The sequence below is a fragment of the Poecilia mexicana genome, unplaced genomic scaffold (assembly GCF_051168715.1).
Source record: "Poecilia mexicana isolate PSO_F unplaced genomic scaffold, ASM5116871v1 scaffold_17, whole genome shotgun sequence".
In the NCBI taxonomy this organism is placed as follows: Eukaryota; Metazoa; Chordata; class Actinopteri; order Cyprinodontiformes; family Poeciliidae; genus Poecilia; species Poecilia mexicana.
The window spans coordinates 7900914-7924371 of NW_028263386.1; the positions used below are offsets into that span (position 1 = coordinate 7900914).

At 39.4% G+C, this 23458-nt stretch overlaps 1 protein-coding gene across 1 annotated transcript in view; it reads right to left on the reverse strand.

Moving 5' to 3' along the window:
* Positions 1-1896: 1896 nt before the first annotated feature.
* The window catches only part of LOC106929367 (receptor-type tyrosine-protein phosphatase mu-like), a 192654-nt gene continuing 171092 nt past the window's right edge, over positions 1897-23458 (reverse strand). The window contains exons 24-33 of the mRNA XM_088014377.1: positions 19396-19512; positions 17815-17969; positions 16325-16460; positions 12208-12357; positions 11659-11832; positions 10277-10408; positions 6913-7038; positions 4728-4891; positions 4411-4546; positions 1897-2776 (exon numbers count right to left, since the gene is read on the reverse strand). Coding sequence (XP_087870503.1) covers positions 2723-2776; positions 4411-4546; positions 4728-4891; positions 6913-7038; positions 10277-10408; positions 11659-11832; positions 12208-12357; positions 16325-16460; positions 17815-17969; positions 19396-19512 — 1344 coding nt within the window. The 3' untranslated portion in view covers positions 1897-2722. The remainder of the gene's footprint in view (positions 2777-4410; positions 4547-4727; positions 4892-6912; positions 7039-10276; positions 10409-11658; positions 11833-12207; positions 12358-16324; positions 16461-17814; positions 17970-19395; positions 19513-23458) is intronic.

Consider the following 23458-nt stretch of genomic DNA (forward strand, 5'->3'; position numbering starts at 1 on the left):
TAGCTGTTTTAAAAACCTCCCAATTGTTGAGTCACAATCAATAGAGACTGCCCCGTTACCTAGCAACCCCACGCACTGTACAATGGCTGCTGGAAAAGACAAGTATTTTGTTGTTGACTCGTCATCCAGAAACCACTTTCTGCATCCTTGTTTGTTGTGCAGGAGGCTCTACTTCTGCTTTTCAAAGATGTACGGTTGTATATTTCCACATTCATTTGCAGTCATTTCCACATGCGTGTAAACATTGAGTTGGGGGCGTGGCCAGCAGAAACTTATTTAGATTTAAAGTGACAGGAACCCTTAAAACAGCTCATTCTGAAAGGGGCTCAAAATCGGCAGACTCAAATTTCATTATCTAAGAATGATTTTGTGCAAACAATGTAATGAACATGCTTTGTGTAGCCCATAGATCTATCCTAACCTGTCCAAGGAAACATCATAGGTCACCTTTCAGACATCCTTTTTCTTTTTGCAGCTTTACTTAAACAGTTCTGAGCCTCGGAGCCTTTCCAGTTCCACACAGTCGAGATTTCAGGCCCTCCTGATCCGAGCTGAGGCAGGTCTGTGGGGTGCAAATCACCACCTTTTGCTGCTAATCGCATTAATAAATCCAGGACTGAAAAATGGCAGATGTTTTGCACATATTTTTATAGTTTGATCATCTTGAAAATAGTGAAAAATAATCATCTGCGACCATTTTGTATTTTTTTTGTTACCAGCTAGTGGATTTTTTTCATGTCAACTTGCTGTTTGCTGAGACTGAAATTAGGTCATTTTAAGGTCCCCCCCCCCCCCCAACATGAATTAATGCAAAATTAATTTCTCCTATAGGCACCTAGATACTGTAGGGAACCTGAAGAGAAGAGAGCAGCAGAGCAGACCCAGGAATCTAGATGATAGAGAGATCGAATAAAGAGGAACAGACAAATGCAATTTCCATCTGGTGCAGCAGCTGCCCTGCTCCAGACTGGAAAAACCAACAGAGGGCAGAGAAGTGAGCAGGAAAAACAATCCACCCTTTCCACCATAAAGGACACAAATGTTGCAATTCTTGATCGTCCTCATAAGGGATAGTTTTCCCTGCTGGTGTCTGGGGGGCGAGAGGACAGCTTCCTCCTCACGAGCAAAAAGCTTTTAAATAGTAACAGAAATGGTTCACTGATGTGTTTTCAGTATTTATTAATTTAAATTCTACTTTTATTACTCTTAAATGTTTTAACTCTTTTTTTTTTTTTTTTTTTTAGAAATTTCTCATTTACTATTTGTTGCTTAAATAAACTTGAACGACAACGAGCTGTTCATTCACAGAAAGGTTGATTAATAAATAAACTCAACTTAAAGGTTGGATTTTCCTTAAACTTTCAGGATTATTTTGTGCTACTGCAATAAAAAATGGACAGATTGTGGATTTTTGCAAGTTATTTGCTGTGGGAGCCAGTATTTTGTTGTTTATTTTTCAGCTTTAAATAATCTAAATCAACGCTGCATGGCTTTTGCTTCATCACCAAACTAAACAGATCATGTGAGATTGAAACTCATTTCAAATACTTTTTGTTTTTTACTTTCTTTGCTTTAAAATCCTGCTTAAAACACTTTTGTTTGATGCAAATATGTATTTCAGCTTTCAATTAATGTAATAATTATGATTATTTTCTTTTCAAAAATTCTTATAACAGCCTTGTTGGCTTCACATTGTAATATTTTACCGTCAACTATTTAAAAAAAACATCTGCATGTAAATGCCACGATTTTAAAATAAAAAAATATGTCATAAATCTGAATGAAACAGTTTATGAATTTTTAAAATCAAATTAATAATGCAGAAACTTCTGTTGTGCCCTGGTGCTCCAGCAGATGGCGCCACATCTTAATCTTTCCAAAGACAGTAGATCCAGGTAGATAATCCAATGTTTATATTGTAGGTACATTTATAGATCTTTTCTTTACAGTTTTCTTTCCTCTGTCATACAAGGTGACCAAAAAAAGAAAAAAAAAGAAGAGAAACAAGAGAAAAAGCATACAGTACAATCAAGAAACCAAACCTATAGAACATATGATTGTCACTTACTGCGAGTCACAAAAAAAGTACATACTGTGAATAAATAATCTACAGAAATATTTACAATATGCACACAGCGAGAACTCAATGGAAGTGCAAATAAAACTTTGGATCCCCGAAACAGGAAAACAAGTTAGCAGATGTAGCCATAGTCGTCATAGTTTTACAGGACAATTAGGAACATTTAAGCTTTGACCTCCTGCATTCAATGACTCTCAAAAGTGAGCTGAGCAGAAACGGAAACGATGGACACGTTACAGTATGTACAGCGCAGCGCATTCCTGTGGAAAACCGGACAGTGTCTAATGCTCGCCGTCCAGTGAGGATCAAGGCAACAACCACGCGACTACAGGCAGCTGAGAGAGAGAGAGAGAGGGAAAGAGAGAAAGAGAGAGAGAGAGAGAGGGATCCAGAGAGGAAATGAAACCGCTCATTGTGCTCCCGTTGGCTCTTCCGCTGCGTTACTTCACCCTGTACAACTCTTTCCCGTCTGGACGGTGAAAAGGAGAGCTGGTCAAAGAGGAGCCGCTGCAGGTAAGGTCAGGTGTGTACCTGTTGGCTCCGGTTGGCTCGGTTACACACACTCTTCACATAATGCACACACGTGAGCTGCAGTCCATCTGCACTGTCCCACAGTTTCATGGAGACGGCAGGAGCTCCGCCTTAACCAGAGTTCAAGTACTCCAGCGCCACTTCGTAGCAGAACTTGTACTGATCCTGCAACACATAAAAATAAGAGACCAATGAGATATCTGTGGTCAAATCAGATAAAACTCCATACACATGTAGGATGTCTTTCAGCTGTTCAAGGCGACATATTATTCTTCCTTGAACAGGTTAGGATAGGTCTAGGAGCTTCACAAAACATCCCCATTACATGTTTTGCACAAAATCATTCTTAGGAATTGAGATTTTAATCTCAGTTCTTCCTATTTTGAGCTGTTTGAGGGACTCTTTAAATCCAAATAAGGTGCTGCTCAGCAGCAAATAGGAGCTGGTTTTAAGCCAATAATTACTTAATATTTATTTTAAAGGAGTACTAGTGCCACTGGCTGATTTGTTCACTTATAATGAAACATTTTCCCCACGTTTAAGTGAAATAATCTACTGGAACTGGTACTTTTTCAGATATTAAGGAATTATTGACTTAAAACAAGTTTCTGTATCTTGCTAAAGAGTTATTGCAAGTTAATTTAGTTTATTTCAGGTGTGCTAACATATGTAGGTTAGAATCTATAGACAAAAATACTTGGTAATTTTGTGTTTTTGCGGTGATCCACATGATGCGCCTGAGCTACAAACTGAGCTACCAAGCGCCTCCGTTTTGTGTTTCTTTACACATTTATAAGTTGTATGTCTATAATTGACTCAACATTGGAAAACAAAAGCAAATATAGATGAAACTGCATGTATATAACTTGCACAACGGGGAGTTTAGGGCTCTTGCTATTGGTATTTTGAGATGAAAAGTAATAAAATGTTACACGAATCAGTCAGTTGGAAACTGAGTGGCTTGTTCATTTCTGACTCCTCAGTGCATCCTTGACCAGAAGTCAACTTCATTGTTATCCCTGTGAGAACACTTCAAAACTCAAATAGTTTTATTTTTATTTTTTTATACACATTGCTGAATTATTGAGTCCTGAATTATTGTACAAGAGCGACGTTCTTCTTTCTCAAGGTGAAGATACAAAAACACAAAGCAGACAAAATACCTTCAGCCTGACCTACGGCACAAGATTTCATGCAGGCCTCTTTAAAAAGATTTGAAAAAGCAAACATTGTTTGAGAATAACAGTTTAGACCTTCAGTTTATTCCAGAAGGAAGACATCTAATTCTGAGCTGTTCTAGCTTTAAGTTTTGAATGATACTCCAATGCCGATATGCAAGAAAAGAAGAAGGGATGGAGATCAATACATTGTATTGAACCCGATTATTCATGGTTCAGTATTTGCAGATATTTATGTGGAATGCGACTCTAAATTATGAACAGAAAATGTGCTTAACCCTGGATTTTATGTCTGAAATACTCAAAAGATAGAACAGATAATGGGAAGCGGAAATGTCTGGGATCAATGGTATTGGCTGACATTTGCAAAGCAGCCAACACATGACGCTGGTGCTGATTGTAGGTGTTAGCTTCTGCGCTAATGCTTAGACTCCTTCTAACATCTGAAGGAAGTTGGGAAGAGAAATTTCATTGTAATACATGGACTTAATGTTGTGATTAAAAAGCATTTATGGCTCAACTGAACATCCATTGTTCCATATAAACCAGACTGAGTCACAGCAGGACCTAAATATCTACAAACGTCAGAGTCTAAGGGTGAATTTTCTGAGTGCGCCTCACCAGCAGGTCCACCATGTTGGGTTTGTTGTTCCTCAGTGTTTTGACGGCGTGAAAAACATCCACAGAGTGTTGATGCTGAAGCATCTCACACACGATGCTGATGGCACAGAAGGTCCCACTGCGGCCGCCTCCGTTCCTGCAAAAGTCACCATGAGTCAAGAAAAGTTTTGTTTTATGAAAAAAAAAAAAAGAAAAAGAAAAATCCAGAGCAGAGGATGCAGCTTTTGTTGCAGTGATGGTTTCCAGACAGTAGGTGGAGATGTTTTCTCTCTAATGCCAGCCTCCCTCCTAGTCAGCATCAGGTTGGGGGAACTTACAGGCAGTGGACGACGGTGCGTCCCTCTCCGCCGTCGTACTCCTCCTGCCACTTGTCCACCTGCCGGATGAGCTTGAGGAAGGAGCGCTTGGACATGGGCGTGTCTCTGTACATGGGCCAGCCCAGGAACTGGAACTGCTGCACCATCCTGTAGCCGTCCTGAGGCTGGAGGGCCAAGACAAACCAGTTATCCATCCCTGCTTATATCGCATATGTGGGTTAAGGGTTTGATGCAGTTCTGGTGTAAAAACTCTAGGTGGAGCTAGAGCTGACAGAGACAGGTAAAGAAGAAATGATCCTGCAGACGGGAAGACGGAGGGTGATGGATGAGCTGCTGCTGGAGACAGATGTCTGACCGTATCGATCAATAACTCCTGTCAGTGATTATATGTGATTAGTCTGTCTGGTACTTTACATGTCGCTGCCTCAGCCAGTCGCAGCGCATTAATTAAATGAAGAACCATCGACTGGATCAAGAGCTTACCCAGGTGAGCCCAGGTGAAACCAGCATGGGACTGGGAGGGTTAAACTGTTAGATTAAATAAATCTGATGGAGTCTGGTAACTCCTGATATGTCTAGGTTTTGATATTTTCCTCATTTGTTTCATGAATTTAACCTCCATAAGACAAACAAAAGATGTTCTGAATGACTGAAATGGAACAAAAAACCCACAAAGGAGCAGAATGTGAACGAAAGTCACATGTGAAGAACAAACAATGTCCAGGTTAAAAACGCAAAGAGAGATGGAAGAGGATGGATGGATGGATGGAAGAGGATGTGTGTGTGTGCGTTTGTTTGTAATACCTTGTGGGGATGATTTTCCTGACATATACTACGTTGTGGGGACCAATCGCTCCTCATGGGGACCGGAGCCTGGTCCCCACAAGGGGAAACCCTGTTTTTGGGTCAGGGGTCAGATTTAGGGCTAAGGTATGAATTGAGTTTTGGTTAGGGTTAGGTGTGTGATGGTTAGGGTTAGGAAAAGGGTAAAGGTAAGGTTTAGGCTGTAGAAATGAATAGAAGTCAATGGAAAGTTCCCACAAAGATAGCAACACAAACATGTGTGTTCGTGTGTGTGTGTGTGTGTGTAAGACAGTGTCTTACTTTCTTTTTATCCCCAAAAGCCCCACTATGTCTTACTTTCGAGGTATGTCTTATATGGGAAAAAAAATTGTCGAATTTTGTGTTTTAACCATAAAACGCGGAAGTGGGCAGGAGGCGGCGCTCATTAAGATCAGAGGGAGGTGGCAGACGCGGCGACGCATGGAGAGGGGGACGGTGCGGACGTGGGCAGGAGGCGGCGCGCAGCTAGATGAGAGGTGTTTCCCCGAAAAGTAAGACATATGTCTTACTTTCGGGGTACGGCTTATATTAGCCGACCCCCCTGAAACCCCCGATACGTCTTACAATCGGGGGTGTCTTACTATCGGGGAAACACGGTATGTATGTATGTATATATGTATGTATGTAGGGATGGATGGATGGATGAAGAAATAGAACAACAAATGGATGGTTGATGGATGAATAGAAAAATAGATGGAAAAATGGTTGGATGTTTGGTTGGGTGGATGGATGACCCAATGGATGGATGAACAGATATAGACAGACAGAGGGATACAAAGATTAATGGATAGATGGATGTAGGGATGAATAGAACAGGTGGGTGGATGGACAAACAGAGAAATGTCCAAATAAATAATTTTTAAAGGATAAATAATGCATAAAACTGACATCAAGCTTCACATGAATCTTTTGGGTGAAAACAAATCAGCTGAAGAAGACAACCTACAGGACAGAAGTGAACAGAAATTTGTATCTAAAAATAGTTAAACCACCTTAGTTGTTGCTTTTTTTAAACTTAAAAACATTACTAATTATCAAACATTTCATCTAAAAAATTTATTAGTTTTTAGATCTGATGCAGGAAACCTTTATGTGTCTCTGAGACCTGGTGTGAACCTCTGATTTGGCCTTTACTTAAGAGCAGGTGGAAAGTTATCAAGCTGTCCTAAAGATTTCTGGCAATCACTCCTCGGTCCAATCAGTGGTTAAAAAAAAAACCGAGTCTGCCTCTGCACAGCTTGAACGGACAGGTCCACATGCGTGTGTGTGTGTGAGGTGAGTGGTGACAGGAGAAAATGGCCGTCACATTCTCTGCTGGGAAGACAAACAAACGCCCGCGTACCCGAGCCGCGTTGTAAATCCGAAATATTCTGCTGATGATGTCTTCCTCCAAGTCAGCGGAGACAAACTCCACCTGGATGGGTCCGTGGCGGTGGACTCCGTTTTCAGGCCAGTACTGTGGACACAGCTAAACAGAACGGACACATTCAGACGGGAAGAGATGCAGACAAATCAGCACACAGGCAGAGAAAACAAAGCAAAAAAACCTCACAAAAACATGGATGACTTATTAGTTTCAGGTTCAAAGTCAGTGGAAGGGATTTTTATCTCCCAGCATGTTGCAAAAGAAAACATAAAACATAAGGAGAGGCCATGAATTCAATAAAAGTAAAGTGTTTTTACTGAAGAACAAAGAAAGGACTTTAATACTCGTATACCTCAAGTAGGGCAGCTTTTAACTAATCAACACACTCTCAGTTTGTCATTTCTGAGTAAAACATGAAAAAAAAACCTTGAGTCATTCATTTCTTACTTTAGAAAAAAATATTTATTTTTGAAGCTGGTAAAATTGATAATAAAAGCTACATTTCCGTTTAAACAATCAACTTCAAAGCAGCATCAGTTCAATGTTTAACAAACATTTTACCATAACCGAAATGTTTGTGAGGAAAAAATGCTTTGAAAAATGTTTTCATCCATCCATCCATATATACGTCGCAGATGCAGATTTCCAGCTCTGGAAACAGAGTTTAAGATACTTAAACTCTTGAATTATCGCTTCAGGCAGATGCTGACCACCATTTCCAGTTGAAAACCAGGAACTAAAAATTGGAACAGTGGACACCAAACGTTAAGGACTACAAACGTCAACAGAACCAAATCATCTTTGAAGATTTTCAAAATCAGCAAGCCTCCTCTTTCCAACTATGCCTCCAGATCCGTAAACAGTCTTGGTGACCAACGGCAACCATGCTGGAGTCTCATCTGTAGGATCAAGTTCAACTTTGGGTTGACGATATAAACCAATCCAAATGAGCTGCTGCTGGCCACGCCCCCAACTCAACAATTAAGCCATTGTACAGCGCATGGAGTTGCTAGGTAACGGGGCAGTGCCTATAGATTGTGACTCAACAATTGGGAGGTTTTTGAAACGGCCAGTTTCCCACACACCAAAAAAGCATTAACTCATCGCCAGAAAAGGTGTTTTTAGAAGCAGTTGAGACCCAAATGGAGGTAATAAAACATGCAAAATGTGAATTTTGCATTATAGGTCCCCTTTACGGGCCTCCTCCTCCAGATAGAAAATATAACCAGTAATAAATATTGCCTCATTTCAAGATGGATTTTTTTTTCCAATCAACTCCAATTGCTTTGAATGTGCTGAATAAACATATGTAGATGTATTTGGAGGCTTTTTACTACAGTCTACTACAAATTAGGAGTGTAACAGAAACCATATGAAGTGCATAACTAAGCAATCAGTTCGTATCACTGTCTCTTTTATAGTCCTTTATCTGGTTACATATTTGTGTGTAACACACATACTCATGTTCCTACACAGAGCAGGGCTTCTCACATGAAATCTGTTAACACAGCACCTTCCCACATCAAAGTGTGAACTCGTTTATTTGTCTCTAAAATATAAATGTCGTGAAATTATGGGTCATTTTTATCTAATTTACTGCTTTTTCTTAATTATTGCTGCATTAACAGAGGTTTTCCAAATTTTAGACGATTGGACGTTCCCTGTAGTTCTCGCAAGAGTTGGAAACAGAGTTATGCAAAAACAAACTTGTGAAGTTTGCTAAAAGCTTTAATTGGAAATGTATGTTCTGGTCAGAAAAGAAAATGTTTGGGTATTTTGTTGGGTTTGGTGTGAGACAGAGGATGAATAACAGAAAATATAACTTAGTGGTGACTGTTAAGTAGAGGACATGTGTTTCTCTTTCAAAGGCTATAAAGAAAGAAAGAAAAGAAGAAATGAATACACCAGAGGGGCAAGAAAAGGATTCAATGAAGGTAAAGAACAAGGAGGAATTCAAGGAAGGAAGGCCACAAAGGAATATAGGTACAAAAATGGAAGGACACAAGGAAAGGAATGTTACGCATATTTGTTCTGAATTCACTATACATCTTGCAGAAAAGTTATTTGTACGTTAGTTTTGTCTTATTTCAAACTCGGCTCAAATACTTGGTAGGATTTTGTGTTTTTGCAGTGCAACTCCTCCATGGTCACTCACATCTCTGAAGAATTACACAAGGAATGAAGGGCAGCATGAAGTATTTGGACAATGGAATAAGATATAAAGTTTTAAAATACAAAAATGACTATTATTTTCTCTTTCCATAGTTGTTGAAAATGCTGATATCAAATTCTAGACAAATTCCACTCATTGGAGAATTGTCGAATGGTCAGCCATCAACCTGCAGCCGTTTTATTAATGCAATCAACTTTTTTTTGCTAAGTCAAAAAAAGCATCAATACTTTTATCTAAAATGGCAATAAATGATAAAAGAACAGGCTCACAAAACAAGGTTATTCCAAAGTGCTCCTGACTGACAACGGAGCTGGCAGCCGAACAGAGACGTCGACCCCTGGGGGACGGCTTCAAAAGAACAGCAAAGTCTCGCCAATTTCTGCCCAGCAGGTGAGGACGCGCAGTTGAGAACGTGCACCTGTGGAGCTGCACTGCTAGCCTCACAGCGCTAAACCAGAGCACACACAGATGGACACTCCTTCCTGCAGAGTCACACAGTCACGAGCAAACAGCTACACTGCCTCGAAGAATGCAAATTAACAGGACAGACAACGTGCACGGAGTCAAGCATACAATTAGCCATCAACTCCTCTATTGCAGCAAACATACGCAGTTTGTGCAGCAGCTTAAGCTCCGCTTTCAAGCTTCCTCTGAGAGCCAGTCAAAAATTGACAAATCTAACAGATGCAAAAACAAAGATGTTGATGCGAGGGAAAGGAAAGCTCCAGCTCTCTCCCGTTCATCTGCACATCCTCCTCCCATTCCCACCTGTGCTCCTTTCTTGGCTGCCTGACGGGCCGGCTACAGTGAGAATATTGAATGAAAGGCCTTTTCTACCCAGTCAGTCAGTCACCCAGGGAAAGGGGATTTGGGTGGAGGGGAAGCAGCCCGGCTTCAGGCTTTGATCCCCGGGTGTTATGACAGAGCCTCGGGCTGAGAAATCTGGAGATCCTCTTCCACAGGCCTGTTTCCGCTTTCATGGCATCCTCTCGGCTGCATCTCCCATATTTCAAACACACGCTGCATCCATACTGTGTCTAAAAAAGTACGAGTGTTGTTTTCCCAGGGCTTATACACACTGGTAATAAAAAAAAACCACTTTGTGTGTGAGACTTGCAATGTTTCTGAAAGACGGTTATTTGGATTTGAGCACATGGTCTGGGTTACCTGTGCTGGGTCCACGTCGTTCAGCATCACTATGGATGTGCAGTGGTAGTCCAGCACCAACCTCCAAAAGTCCTTCACTGTGTTTGGCAGCGGGTGCTGGGTCACTATGAACGCAGACGGCTGCTTGTAACTCTGGAGGAGCAGAAACACAGAAGGAAAAGCAAGATTTTAAAGAACCATAGAGCAGTCTGTCTCAAACTGCGGGCGCCCCCTAGTGGTCTGCAAGGTACTGCACGGAGGCGGCCATTTATTTTACCGTGACGTTAGCTCAAAGCACGACGCTACAGCTAGCTTACCAAAGGATTGTTTAAAATAATAACGGATAAGTGGCTTAAAACCAGATCATTCAAAAGAAAAACTGAAGATCAGGTGGAAAGAAAACAACTGATATGTTCGGAGGAAGCTAAGTCATACATACTGAGAGTATTGATGTGTCTTTAGCTAGCCATTCGATTCTTTTGAACGGCTCAGAGTCGTTAGTGAATCGTTAGTGAGAACTGTTTCCCCGACTTTGCTTGCTATTGCTCTGCTCACATGTCGTTAGTTTTATTTAATTGAAAATGATTTAATCACAAGCAATTGTTAGAAATGGGTGGATAGCATATATTCAATAGGTTTTTGTTTCTGCCAAAGCAACTCAAGTTTATTTTTCATTTATTGTTTCTAAATTACAAATAGCCCTGACATGTCAATGCGCACAACACAATTTATTTTTTATTTCATTGTTTTGCATAATTGGAAAGCTTGGAATCCAAATTTTCAGAATCTGCAAATAACTCAAAACAAACCCAATAAGTTAAGTGATCCTCATCCTAAAACACTGTTATAGAGGTTTCTAATGGAAATTTCTTCTCTGTTGACAATATATTTGTAAAAATGTTCTTCTAACATGAGAGCATGTAACTCAGTAATGCCTTGTGCAAAAATAAGGAGATGGAAGGAGAAGGCAAAAATATAGATTTTTAGAAAAAGTACTAGTTCCACTGGTAGATTTTTTTCAGGTATGAGAAAAATGTTTCATGACTTAAAAAAACCTGCCAGTGGAACTGGCACTTTTTCATTAATATTAAGGGACTTATTTACTTTAAACAAGCTCCTATATCTGGCTGAAAAGTTACTAGTAAAGTAGTGAAGTCTAATTTCAAATATCCTAAGATGTTTGCATTATAAACTAAACCAAAAACATTTGTTATTAATTTTGCATTGCAGGCTTTTATGCAATAGGCCCTTTAACAAGAACAAGTGGTACTGGTAAGAACATTGCCTTTGTTCTAATTTGTTCCACTTAACCTCACACTTTGTTCCTTTTGAGTTTTCCCAGTGAATTTCTACATCTCTGAAGTGGGTAACCCGACGGAGCCAAGCCCGTGTTTGACTCTTACGTCCATCAGCGCGGCGTTGATGTAGTTGGAGCTCTCGCCGTCGATGGTGATCAGAAAGGGCAGGCAGCGGTCTGGCGGCAGGACGTCCATGCAGCGGTTCTTCTCGTGGTTCCGGGGCAGCAGGGCGATGCTGCAGTCCTCCACCCGCAGCGTGGGAGTCACCATGTTCAGAGTCTGTCGCATGGAGGCAGATTACATGCTGTCATATCGACGCAGGAAGGTAGGCGCTTGGGTCGTGAGTGTGCTAATTATCTCCCACTATGGTAATTAACAGTGCAATTCTTTAATCAGTTCCATTAGCGACTGCTCTGACTCCCCTGATGTTACTGTGATGAAACTTAGGGGGGATGATGCGTCTCATATATCGCTCATTGGCCCAAGAGGGGGTGATACTATTACAGATTAATGCATTTCTGCTCCTGATTGGCCCAGAGGGGGGTTGTGCCTTTCATCAAGAGAGAACATGTTTACTATTGTTTGTCCTGCATTTGAGATGAAGCTTCATGAGGAATCTGCACACACTCTCCATGCGTTTTGTAAAGCTCTCACCCTGAACTCCTCTTTAATGGGGCTGGAGTTGGTCTGCGGGTCCAGGCGGATCATGTCGTAGTAGACGGACCGGAGCTGGCTGGCGGGGATGGTGGTGTCCCCACAGAGACATGCCTCCAAAATGGCGTCATGGATAAAGACATACTGCTCCTGAAAAAAACAGCACCCTCATTGCGGATCCGTCAGACATCTTAGTCAAGTCAAATTTATTTGCATTTCAGCAGCAAAAACATCTTATAATCACCAAACATGAGGCAAGCAATATACACCACATTTTGTCAAATGCCAGATCATCAAGCAGAGACGCATCTAACATGTTGATGATCAATGTTCAACTTACTAATCAAAGGCAGCAGTAAACAAATGATTTAAAAGAAATCAGTGTTTCAGCTGTTTCGCAGTTTTATGGAAGTTTGTTCCAGATTTGTGGTGCGTAGAAGCTGACTAGCAGTATTTAAAGTCTATTCTCAGAGCTACAGGGAGCGTTGTAATAACTTTAAAACTGGGGCGATGTAAATACAGAGAACAGAGGACGAAATGGGCACTGTTCAAAACAAAAGACAGCGAGAAAAAAAAAATAAAAAAAATAGACAAACTGGATTGGACAAAAGGTCGAGTAGAAAAATAACTCCCTAACAAAAGTTTATTTTATTTTATGTTGAATGTGAATTACTCATATAGGCTTTATATGTAAAGACATGTGGAGAATGGCCAAAAAAAAAAAAAAAAAAAAAAAAATATATATATATATATATATATATATATATATATATATATAGGCAGACCTGTGAAGACACTGTTGCAGTAATTAATGAGATTAAAGACATTCGTCTTCTAATCCTGGAAATGTTTCCGGTGATAGAAGGCCGACTTTGTAACTGTGTTTATGCGTCTTTGAAGGTTCAGGTCAGAGTCCATCACTGCACACAGATTTTAGCCTGATCACAACTGAAGCTGTGGGTCTAAAGATATCAACGTTAGTTATGTTTGTGTTTCTTAGACCTCAATGACACAAAAATATGAGAATTTTGTTTTCACCAGCAGCAAAACCAGCCGCGATGAGGGTCTGCTGCACTTTAGTGAGAGGATTTCAGTGACCTTTAACATGTTTTTGTTTCAGCCCTTTGGCATTTTTTCCCCTGCTAATATTTGACATTGTTTATGCTGAAAGGTTACGTTACATATTTTAACATATATTTTTGCTAGAAAGCTGATTTAAATCCTCTCTGGGACTAAAAAACAGTAAATGTTCTCTGAAATTGACCTTTTCCTAAAATTTAACCCAACTTTTGCACGGGTGGTTATGATTTGGTAATATGCAAACGTTGCAAAATCACACGCATTTGAATTTTATTTTATGTGACGGATAAAGTGGTGCATGATTGTGAAGGAGGAGGAAATTATTGCAAATGTTTTTCCACAAATAAACAATTGAAACCCACCTCTCATCCCTTTTATTCTGAAGCTCAGAAATAAAACTAATGACTCAAAGATGATACATTTAAATGCATGTTTTGCTTTTTTAAATTTGGAAACCACATGCTAGTTTGATTGCACTCCAAATTTATGTGCTACTTTGTCGTAAAGTACGCTAAGGTTTGTGGTTCTGATGTGATGAAATGTGAAATGGCTCCAGAGGTATGGATATTTTTGCATGCCTCTGTGAATAAGCATGAAGTCTGGACAATGAAAGCAGCTCTCATGCAGACCGAAGAAGGAAATTACAGCAGATTTCCTCCTCCTGGAGTCAGTCACTCAAGCGTTGGAGACGGTGACACAGCTTGAAGCTTGATGCAAATCTATTCTGAAGTGACATTTTCAGCTGACACTTCCTTGTCACTTTGTACCAAAATCCGCACTCGAACACAGGGGTCACTGATTTACACGTGCAAACAGAAAAAGCCGTTTGCCATCTGTCCCAACGTGAACCGTCGACTGAGAGCCTGCGCGCCCTGGGCCGGGTCAGCAGGTCAGATGTTTATCAATTTACAGGTTGATGGAACCTATCTGAGCTCATAAAGTATTAAAGAAGTCGCATTACATTTTCATGGGCGAATTAAACCGCGGTGGAGTGTTGTTGTCTGGCTGCAGGCGCAGGAGCCGAGCCAATGAGCCTGAACACCTGCGAGGGAAAACACCCGCGTACGCACGCGCGTTGAAGGTCACTGAACTTCAGGAGAGTGACTCAACGTTTGGTCTCCGGTTGCTCAAATCCCCATTCGGATGTCAACGATGAAACATTTGCCCATTAAGTCCAATGACGCCTGTGATTTAAAGAGAATTACAGGGAAATGATGCATTCAACGACACGATGGACATCTCCAGATGGCCGGCGTTCAGGGAAGTCCGCACCGGAGAAAAGCTGGAAAACGGGCCAGGAATGTTTTCAGTCACTGATATGAACTAAATGCTTTCTGTTCAAAGCCTCTAAATCCTGTTATTACAGAATGTAGTGCCAACCACTCACGCCGAGCACCCTGGGAAATCGTTCTGTGCGCAATTTAATAAATGTCTAAGAGATGATCCATTTTAAAAAAACAAAAACAAAAAAAGGTGTTGGCGACAAATTGATGGTTTGAAAGACAAACACAGCAGAACTCCCGTTAAATCAGATGGTTTTGTAATGTGTTAATGAAACGTTCACATTTGAAATTTGAGCAGGTACTTTGCACTAAATGACAAAAATTATTACGCTGGATTTTCAAAGATAATTGACATAATAACTGAATGGCAAAATTACGAGAGATCTCCACTCAGCTGCAAAATGAATCACAAATAAATCACTCAAAAGAATATATGACGGAGTTTTTTTTCTTTAAATTTGAAGCTTTTGTCTTGACGTAGAGCGGGCTAAGGAGGAGAATTAAATGTTGATAATACTTGATCCACTTTAGGCGGCTACAAGCTGTTGCGTTTCATCCCTAGACTTCCCGGTTTGTTTTGTGGACAAGTCCATTACATTTACTTGAATAACTTTCTGGAAAAAATGAACTTTTAGGAGTAGTTTTACAACACTGTACGATTTACTTTTACTCCAGTAATATCATGTAATATTTCTGGACACTCGAATCATAGTGCGTAACCTCACAGAATGAAAACAAACAGTTTAGTAAAAACGAATGAAACACCTACAGTTTATGTTAAATTGAGACTTGTTTGCATGCAGACTTTGTTGTTCTGATGTTTTGTATCTGCTGAGTTTGTTGTGCCATTTGGAGTAGGTGGATATACGAAAAACACTTTATTATCACTGGGAGGGATTTATGTAACATTACCTACAGTAAGTATCAGGTTCATAAGCTTTAGACAGTTTCTTTGATCTGTTATTTTGTAACATGTTATTTTTTTTATTTTTGTCCCACTGCAAAAACACAAAATGATCCTCAATATTAATTTCTGGTGAAGATACCACAGTTCATTTGAAATAAGACAAAAATAACATACGAGTAACTTTTCAGCAAGAACTGGGAGTTTAAGTAAATGATCACTTAATATTGATTAAAAAAAGTATTAGTTATAAGTGAAACAAATCTGCCAGAGGAAGTAGAACATTTTTGTAAATATTAAGGAATTATTGACTTAAAACCAGCTGCTACTTGTTGCTGAAAAGTTGCTTGTAAATTAGTTTTTTTCTTATCTGAAATGTACTAAGATCTTTGCACAAAAATACTTGGTAAGATTTTCTGTTTTTGCAGTGCTGTTTAATTGAATAGCTGGTAACACTTTATTTGAAGGGGTGCACATAAGACTGACATTATACTGTCATAAACATGATATAACACCTAATATGAACATGAAGGAGTTTTCATCAATGGAGTGTCATTCGGTAAATAATGGCACTTAAAGCAAAGTTGGCAATTTTAATGCAACTTTTAGTGCAACTAAAACAGTCGTAAACATTTATGAGGACTGCTTCATGTTCATAACGGATGTTTGTCATGTTTATGACTGTCAGTCTTATGCACACCCTTTCAAAACCTTTTTCTCTCTCCCTCTGATTTTTACTTTTGATTGATTGAAAATATGTTGAAGTTGTGCTACTCCTCCTTGCGAACAGTTTTTCGGTTCTCTACTCACTTGTGCTGCTGAGGATACTGGGAGAGCAGGCTGACCATACCTCAGTCTGAACCATGTTGACTCTCCGTGAGCGCAGCTCCCTCACACAGTTGTAAATATCCACCACGCCTTCCCTCTCCGCCATGTCCAGCATGATGTCGATGACGATGAAGCAGCCGGTCCGACCGGCACCAGCACTGCACGCAGACAAAGGAATTTTCTATTACTGCTTTAATTTCAGACATGTAAACACAGCCTGTTTTTTTCTCTTAAATGTTCTTCCTTGAACAGGTTAGGATAGATCAGCTCATTCCTTTCAGAATGAGTTGTTTTAGGGTCTCTGCTCACTTTTAATCCAAATAAACCGGTGTTGGACACGCTCCCCGACTCAACATTTACACTCGCAAGTGAAAAAAAAATAAAATAAAAAAAATCAATCACTGACCACAGTTTGTTGCTGCGTCCATAAATGTAGGATAAAAGTTCACCAGGCAGCAGAACGACACACATTTATGCATAAAACTCAATCACCTCTAACCCTACAGGTCAAAATTTAAAACATAATTTTAAATTTTAAATCTGATGTTCCTCTGTTAAAAAAAAGAGACGAAATCTTCTGCTTGATAAAACAGAGAATTTCTAGCATCTGTGCCTTAGTGCATGTAATGAGGGGATGGTGCACATCTGTGAATGCAGCATTGCTGCTGCTGAGTGATATATGTGCAGGAGAAACACTGAGCTGTAAATGCAAAGCGTTTCAACTGGCTCTCTGCACTCCATTTCTGCTGCACACTGGAAACATCTGGCCAATGAAAAACATGAAAAATGCAACAGTGAAAAAATAAATGAACATACAGGTAAAAGTTTTTGCATTGCAGTACATGACCTGTGGGTCAACATGCATTAAATGGGTGTTTATTTTGTAATGTTTTGATTACAAACAGTTTAAAATTAAACATATTAAAGAAACAAGTTACATATCTATGCTTCTCTGTGTTATATTTCCTATTTGGAAAGACGTTTAGGAATGTTTTTAGAGATCTGCTGCACATTAAATGGGATCCTACCAAATATCTTTCGGTTCTTTTTGTCAAACATATGACTGTGTAAAGTTAATTCATAAATTTCATAGCATTAATTACTGACCGAACAAATCCTACAGAGTCCCTACACATTTCTCATGTAAAAATCACAGACTTTTCTCCAGTCATTTGCTACGTTTATTGTAAAATATAAAACATAAAATACATCATGACTTTATAGCAGATAGTTGCACAGTAAAAAGACTTTAAATATGGACTCTGTAAAAACTGGAAGACAGAAAGGACAGAACCTGAAGAGAAAAGGCAAGGCGCAAGGAACGAGGTCAAGCACGAAAAAGAAAAACACAACAAAGAAAGAAAAGGAATAGAGAGGAAAGAAAAGTTTGAGATGTAGACGGAAGGAATGAAAGCAACACTGAAACAAAAGATTTGCAAAGTTTGCCTAAATCTGAGTTTTCCCTTTCCTTCTAAAAAGGGAGTTTGGTACCACAGCAGTTTCCTCACACACCTGCAGTGAACCACCATGGGTCCGGCGTTGGTCAGCGTCTTGGACTTGACCCTGCGGATGAACCCCAGCAGGCCCGTGGAGTGGTAGGGCACGCCGTGGTCCGGCCAGCCGGTGAAGTGAAACTGCCGGATCTCCCGGATCTCGTGAGCGCCTCTCTGAGGAACAGAGTCATCGTGTTAAACACACAGAGCGCCGGGCAGAAAAACACAGCACACATGCTGCGAGAGGTCCTTACAGAGCAAATACAGCAGTGAATTAAATGCAAACACAGACGACATGGAGGCAAGAGTAGGAAGGATGAAAAAAACTTCCCAATATCTATCAGCAAACAGTATCATCCAAAGGGGAATGCAGCCTTGAACCTGAAGCATTTCTGTGCCACGCCTTTCAGATTCCAGGGAGCAACACTGACTACCTGGATGCTGTGGATGTTTGTAAAACGCTCAGTGCAGAAAACCTGACTCTCAGCAGGCTGCAGCTCCTCACAGTGGGACTGTAACCCAAACTGCTGTTTGTGCCTCAGCAGTAACTAACCAACGTCTGAAGGGAGAGCTAATTATTCCGGAGGATTCCCACCGGAAAACCTTTTATTTAATACAGAGAGCGCCAAAGAACCGGCTGCTTCTTTCAATTACATCAGTTTACTTTGATTGTTCCGTTTTAGTTTGGATCTACACACACGTAAAGAGGAACAATATGGATAATGGATAAAACTGTTCAAATGATCCTTTAAACATATGATTATTGTTTATTACTAATTTATTATTTATAGACGCTGTTTTTGTCGTTTGTTGAACTTTAAAGGAATAATGATTGTTCAGCCGTTGTAAATAAAATTAGATGGATACCATTTTGATGGGGTTTAGTTATATTAACGGCTGAAGCTCAGTCAGATTGGATGGTGGAAGTTTTTCCACAGATTTTCAACTGCATTTCTACTTTGACTAGGCCATCTTAACACATGAATAATCTTATCTTTTTACAGAACTTCGGGAAAGCTTGGTGTTTTTAAACGTGCTTTACAAGTAAACTGGATTTGGATACTTTTCAATACCAACTATTCCACTCCAACTCATGTTTGTTTAAAGTGTCCACTGTCCATATCTTAGGCAATAAAATGTTTAGTTTCTAATTTGAAAAAGGAATTGAATTACTTGGTTATTTGGATCTTTTAATGTAGTTCTAATAGTGAGTAAAAAAACCACAAAAATCTGCAGAACGTCCACATTTTTTTAATTAATAGTCAGAAGAATAATTAAAATAATCCTTAGTTGTGGCCTTAGCAGGATAAAATGTTTAAGGTGTATTAATCGTTTCAAGAAGCTGCATGCAGCATTTCACAAAAGTATTATCAGATTAAGTGGCACCGCGTTTCTGAGGCCTTGATAAGCTGCTGATAAAAGTCAAAGCTTAATCACTTTTCTGCGTCCTTCAGAGCACAGAAGAAGTTTTGAAAAATCCCTCTTGACAATTTATTCTGCAGTATCACTTAGAGGCACAAAAACCTAAGTGTGTGTAATTTCCCGCTGTACGAAAGGTTAAACGCCCTCGAGATGAGGTGAAAGCGAAACATAAGCCCACCTTCTCCACAGCGAAGGTTCTGATGACGTACTCCGACAGCAGCTCGGTCTCTATCAGCGTCACCTTGATGTCTCTGTAGATCTCCGTGTCGTCGGGCCAGTACTTGCAGCACTTCACCTGAGGGCCAGAAAACAAACTTTTTTTTTTTTCAATAACAAAAATCATCTCATTTATGCTAACATCGCTTTAAACCAGTGCATTTCCCCCCCTCATCCCGCAATAAAGACTGTCACATAACATTACCTCCAATTTGCCACCTGATATTTCAGTTTCTGAGCCATTTCTTTCAAATCAAAATGAGATTTGCTTCATATTAGTTTCGTCCCCCGGTCAAGGATCCGCTGTTAATGGGTATCTTATGTATCGGCGGAGGGTTCATTCGCACCTTATTGCTTTTTCATTCTCACGTCGATAACGTGAAAATGACTCTAACGGTGGATTGCACGCAAAGCTGCAGGAGAACAAAGAAGACCTCAAGGGAGTCTAACATGTCTCCCTCTTGATTTCCAGTGTGTAAAAAAATAGGACAAAAACGGAGAAAAAAAAAAGTACAGCGAGGAGATATAATGACAATCCAGTAATAACATGAAATAATAAACCCTCAGCTGTTTAAAACAGATTTCCCAACAGAAATCTAAAACACCCCATCGGAAATATTACTTGCATCAGGTATCATAAGAGCGCAAAATTACCCCCCTACCACCGCCGCTCCCCCCCGTTCAATTAAACTGTTGGTACTGGTGGAGTACGGCTGGTAATAGAGATTGAGATCACGGAGGTATATCAGAGACTGATAATTTTTGATGAGGGATAAACGCAACGTCGGCCACAAGCAGATTTAATTTTCGTCTCTGGCATCTCTGCGCTGATTACGAATGAAATGAGATTTTGGTTTGTGGAGTGACACAGTAAGAGAGGTTTGGGGGGAGGAGGAGGATTTCAGGACCCCCTCTCTCTCTCTGTGACACCCCTGATGACTAATCCCCGATGACAATCACAAATCCACCGTCCGCTTCCAGCTAGATTGAATTAGCCAAAAGCCATTACCTTATTAGATCACTCTGAATCAGTCGCCTGGTTTGGAGGGAACCGGCCTTTGGGCTAAAATATGCCAGATGTTCATTCGTGGGCAAACTCACAGGCGTGTGTGACTGCGAGGACACCTCTTCTCAACTCATCTCTCTAATCTCAATAAGGAACAGCGCCTTGACAAAATACGCCTCAAATATATCTTTTTACATTACAACTGTGAGCTTTAATTTATTTTATTGCAATTTTTGGTAACACTTTATTTGAAGGGGTGTGCATAAGACTGACATTACAAAAAGAGTAAAAGAAGTGTCTTTTGGTAAATAATGTCACTTTTAATGCAAAGTGTCAACTTAGCAATATTTGGTAAATAACTGCATTTTTATGCAAGGTTGCATTAAAACTTCTACTGGTGTCCAAACTTTTTGTTGAGCAAGTTGAAAGTACTTAAAAGCTACAATAAAGACATTAAAAGTGTTTCTGATTTTTTTTTTACCTGCTTGGCAATAAACTAAAAATGAAATATTTTGGTGAAATAACAAAGTAGTTTGATTTTATTAGAAGATGCATCTGTAAAAGCGTTGCTGACAGGGGACATAAAAAGGGTCTTGCACGTTTCTCTCAATAAAAAGAGGCAATTAGTTTCCTAATTGTTTTTTTTATTTTTGGTGAGTGTTTTTCTGTTTTGTTGGTTTTTGTGTATTTTCTGCAGTTTCTGTTAAAACTTTGTTTTGTTTTTTACTGAAACAAACTGATTTGGAAACATTTTCTTTCTTTTGCATGATTTTATTTTTTGTCGCTTACACGAATTATTGCCATTTTCGTCCTTAAAGTATTAACATTTTCACTTAACTTTATGTTTTGGTCCGTCTGATTATGTAATTTTTAAATATTAAATGATTGATAATTTGATCAGTTACTCAGTGCTTCAGTAGAGTTTTTACTTTTACTTGAGTAAAATATGTTAAAGTAGTGCTACTCTTGTATAATGTTTGGGTACTCTGTCCATCTTTGTTAGTCGATCAATAAGATAAATCAACTTAATAGATTAATTCAATCACTAGCTATACTTTAACAAATAAAATTCTAAAAAAAAACAAAAAACAATTGAAGTTTGTAGTTTTAATGTGACAAAGCGTGTTAAAATTCAAGAGGTACGAATATTTTCACAAGGCATAAACAGCATCATCTCATCCCAAACGGTAACCTCCAAAATCATACCTCTCATACATCAAAGTGCGCCGTGTGCCGCCCCTGTGCGTTTGGAAGTGCCAGGACAGAAGCTACGTGCGCTCCTCTGAGCGTGTGCCAGGGCTTCCCAGAGTGCATCAGCAACTGTGCCGAGCAGATGGCCCGCTGTGATATGGCAGAGTGATTTTATAGGGCCCCACAGCGGAGCCACCATCTCTGGCTGCTGCCCGCCATTGGACAAGGATCATATAACAGACGGTTCGGGGGGCCAGAGCCCCGCAGAGGGCCCTGCTGCAGCTAAGCAGGTGTGGAGAAGGTGTGGGGCGGGTGGGGCTGGGCTAAGCTACTGTAGAGGAGAAGCTTAATGAGGTACCTAGAGATGGGGGCATGAATCATTATCAGCTCCGATACATTTAAGCCCCCACCAAAAAATGCACATCAGCAAAATGAAGGTGTGCATAACTTTAGGGTGTTTTTAGCTCAGAAGCGTTTAAAATTCTTTGAAGAAAATCCCTGGGCAGTCTAATCGTTAAGACCTTCATTTTCTCTTGATTATAATCAACTTTACAAGAAACAAAGTGTGAGGTTAAGTGGAACAAATTAGAACAAAGGCGTTGTTCTGACTAATACCACTTGTTCTCGTTAAAGGGCCTATGTCGCATTTTATACACTGCAAAAACACAAAAGGTATTTTTGGTTAAGTTTCTAATGCAAATATCTCAAGTACTTAAAATAAGGCACGTCTAACTTGCAAGTAACTTTTGGAGCTTGTTTTAAGTCAATAAACCTTTAATACTGATGAAAATACCTGTAAAAAGTGAAATAATCTACCAGTGAAGCATGACATTTTTCCCTATTTTATAAGTTATTACATGGCATTTTTAATATGACATTTTTACTCATGGGAAAAATGTTATATTAAAAATGTAATATTGTAACAAACATTATGGGGAAATTACACTTATAACATATTCTTCCCATGTTATAAACAAAATATTCATTTTTTTCATAAATATTAAGGGATTATTCACTTAAAACAAACTCTTACATCTTGCTGAAAAGTTACTAATTAGTTAATTATGTCTTATTTCAAGAATACTAGAAACTAGACCAAAAATAGTTTGTAAGAGTTTGTGTCTTTGCAGTATAAAGATGTTCAAACCTAAATTAAACATAAATCAGTCTTTGGTTTTCTTTCAGTGTGGATGAAATATTTCCAAACAGTTTTCTGACATAAAAACAGGATCACGACATCCGAACAAGAAACCACTGCAATATAGGAATCACGTTTCCAAAGTGGCTTTTTCCACTTTGCCTGCTGCTTATGGCTGGAAAATGAGAATGAATTGCTCTCTTGACAAACAGATTTCTCTTATAAGAATATGCTGAATGAATGCACTGAAAAAAATAAAACAAGTGATCCATCTTCAGTATATTGCATTATCTGGTCACAAGTACTCAAATTAAGTTTATTGAACTCATGTAAACAAACTTAATTAGATTATATGAGACATATTAACACATTTTTCTATTGTGGTAATTTGTGTACAGCAGGGTGATTGACAGCGCCAAGACCCTCCTCCTGGCTCTGATTGGTTGTTTCTGTGACCTCAGGAGAAGGCAGAGGAGCTCAATTTTTTCACAGATTCAATGTCTAATATACTGTCACGACAAAGCAACGGTTTTATATTTCTAAATTTTTGGGGAAAAAATCTTATTTAACTATGATGAGATACAAGTCTGAAAAGAAAAAATATGTAAAAATGATTATATACGCCTTAAAAAAAGTCCGTTAAAGTCCTACGGTTAGCTTAGAAGCATAAAACATCTTTTTGAGTTAATA